We start from the raw sequence: 2,184 nt of genomic DNA, 5'->3' as shown, positions 1-2,184 counted from the left end.
TCGACAGTGGGACACACTCCCTTGGAGTCTCCGCCTTTGGAGGTCTTAAAACAGAGGCTGGGTGGCTATTTGTCAAAATGGGGATGTTTTGATTGAGAGTTCCTGCATGGCAAGAAAATGGGGTTGGACTGAATCAGGGCCCTTCTTGGGGTCTCTTCCAACTCTATGATTCTTGGCCAGAGGTGTCCTTTCCCTAAACCTTTCTGGCCCTTCCTCCTCCAGCTTCCAAGCCTTTGCCCCCAACCCCAGCCCCGGACGAATACCTCGTTTCCCCCATCACCGAGGAGAAGATCCCTGCCAGCAAGATGCAAGAACAAGAACGCTTCTGGATCCCTGATGGCTGGAGCAGAGGGATTGCTCGCTCCGGGAGAAACAGACGGACGATGAAGTCTATGCGCCAGGTCAGTGTGGCCGGACCCTGAAATGCAGGTTCGATGCGTTTTCCTCTGCTAAGTAGTATCAGAGATATAATTACTTTTATTATTATTCTGGTATGCTTTTAGACTTCCTGCATTGCAGAATGGGTTTGGACTGGATCAGGGCCCTACTTGGGGTCTCTTCCAACTCTTAAGATTCTATGATTCCTTAAACAGAGGCTGGATGACCATCTGTCATTGGGGATGCCTTGATAGAGAGTTCCTGCATGGCAGAAGAATGGGGTTGGACTGGATCAGGGCCCTCCTTGGGGTCTCGTCCAACTTTACGATTCTATGATTATTCTATTTCTGTCTCTTTAGGCTTGGATATCAAAAGCAGCCTGAAGCAGCTGTCTGAGCGCCGTACTGACATCTTCGGCGTGGAGGAGACGGCCATCGGCAAGAAGATTGGGGAGGAGGAGATCCAGAAGCCAGAAGAAAAGGTACGGTCTCTGCGGGCGTCATGGGATGGTAACCTGCTTGCAGAGGCCGGAGACGCAAAGATGACCATCCGCTCTTCCCTCAGGTGACCTAGGACGGCCATTTGGGCAGCATGGCCCGCACCCAGCAGGCGGCCCAAGCCAACATCACCCTGCAAGAGCAGATTGAGGCGATCCATAAAGCCAAGGGGCTGGTGCCGGAGGACGACAGCAAGGAGAAGATCGGCCCAAGCAAGCCCAACGAGATGCTGCAGCAGCAGCCGCCTCCACCGCCCTCCTCAGCCCCCAACATGCCGACCAACGCCCCGCTGATCGTGTCCGTGCCTCGCCCTCCTTCGGTAGGTGTTGCCATTTCCGTACAAACATCGTAAGACCCTTCCCCGACCCCAAAGTAATCTGATTTCTGTACTCCAGATGCCGCCCCCTGTCCGCACGACCGTGGTCAGTGCCGTCCCGGTCATGCCCCATCCCCCGATGACTTCCGTCGTCCGATTGCCGCCGGGGTCCGTGATCGCCACGCTGATGCCACCCATCATCCACGCCCCCCGGATCAACGTCATGCCGATGCCGCCATTGGCTCCCCCCATTATGGCACCGCGCCCGCCTCCCATGATCGTGCCGACGGGTCAGTATCTCTTCTGTCTGTCTATGGTGTCTAAATCCAGGGAAGTCATAGTGCCACTCCATTCTGCTTTGGGAATAATAATACTGTGTCCAGTTCTGGGCTCCACAATTCAGTTACAAGATGGAGGATGTCCAGAGGAGGGTGACCAAAATAGTGAAGGGTCTGGACACCATGAAACCCTATGAGGAACAACTTAGGGAGCTGGGGATGTTTAGCCTGGAGAAGAGAAAGTTAAGAGGTGATATTGAAGGGATGCCATATTGAGGAGGGAGCAAGCTTGTTTTCTGTTGCTTCAGTGCATTTTATGAGACCACTGCAAAAAGGCATATTTTATTATTATTATCCTTGGTGGCGGTTGCGCCAAGTCACTGACTTATGATGTTCAATTATCACAATATAGGATACAGACAGGGACCGGTCAGCGCACCAGGTAACTCCCTTAAGCGTCGTCATTGCGTCCTAAAACTAACCTTCCGGTCAAGCTCTCGGTTTGCATGCATTGAGAGTGGGGCCATTGGGGAAAACACAGTTGTGGTCTGTGTATATGATTGTTTGTCAATAGTTTCTGACCTTTATGGACCTCTGATCATTGCCGCTCTGGAAAGACATGGCTGCATGATAGCTTGGGTTTCAATGCGCCAGGTATCCTCTTTGCAAGGAGGACCGCGCAACGAACGCAGACGGCATTGTAGTAGAAGGAAAT

The 2,184-nt window shown here is 52.7% G+C and overlaps 1 protein-coding gene across 1 annotated transcript; it reads left to right on the top strand.

Moving 5' to 3' along the window:
• Window positions 1–130: 130 nt before the first annotated feature.
• LOC121918483 (splicing factor 3A subunit 1-like) lies at window positions 131–2,169 on the top strand (the record flags this gene model as incomplete). The annotated part of the gene is made up of 5 exons (XM_042444530.1): window positions 131–401; window positions 738–859; window positions 943–1,194; window positions 1,271–1,481; window positions 1,882–2,169. Coding segments are annotated over exons 3-5 (724 nt in total), but the record flags the coding sequence as incomplete, so codon positions are not given.
• Between the last annotated feature and the right edge of the window lie 15 nt (window positions 2,170–2,184).

This window comes from Sceloporus undulatus, unplaced genomic scaffold (genome assembly GCF_019175285.1).
Source record: "Sceloporus undulatus isolate JIND9_A2432 ecotype Alabama unplaced genomic scaffold, SceUnd_v1.1 scaffold_13370, whole genome shotgun sequence".
NCBI lineage: Eukaryota > Metazoa > Chordata > Lepidosauria > Squamata > Phrynosomatidae > Sceloporus > Sceloporus undulatus.
Note: the sequence above shows the minus strand (reverse complement) of the source record. Positions and strands in the feature narration are given on the sequence as shown.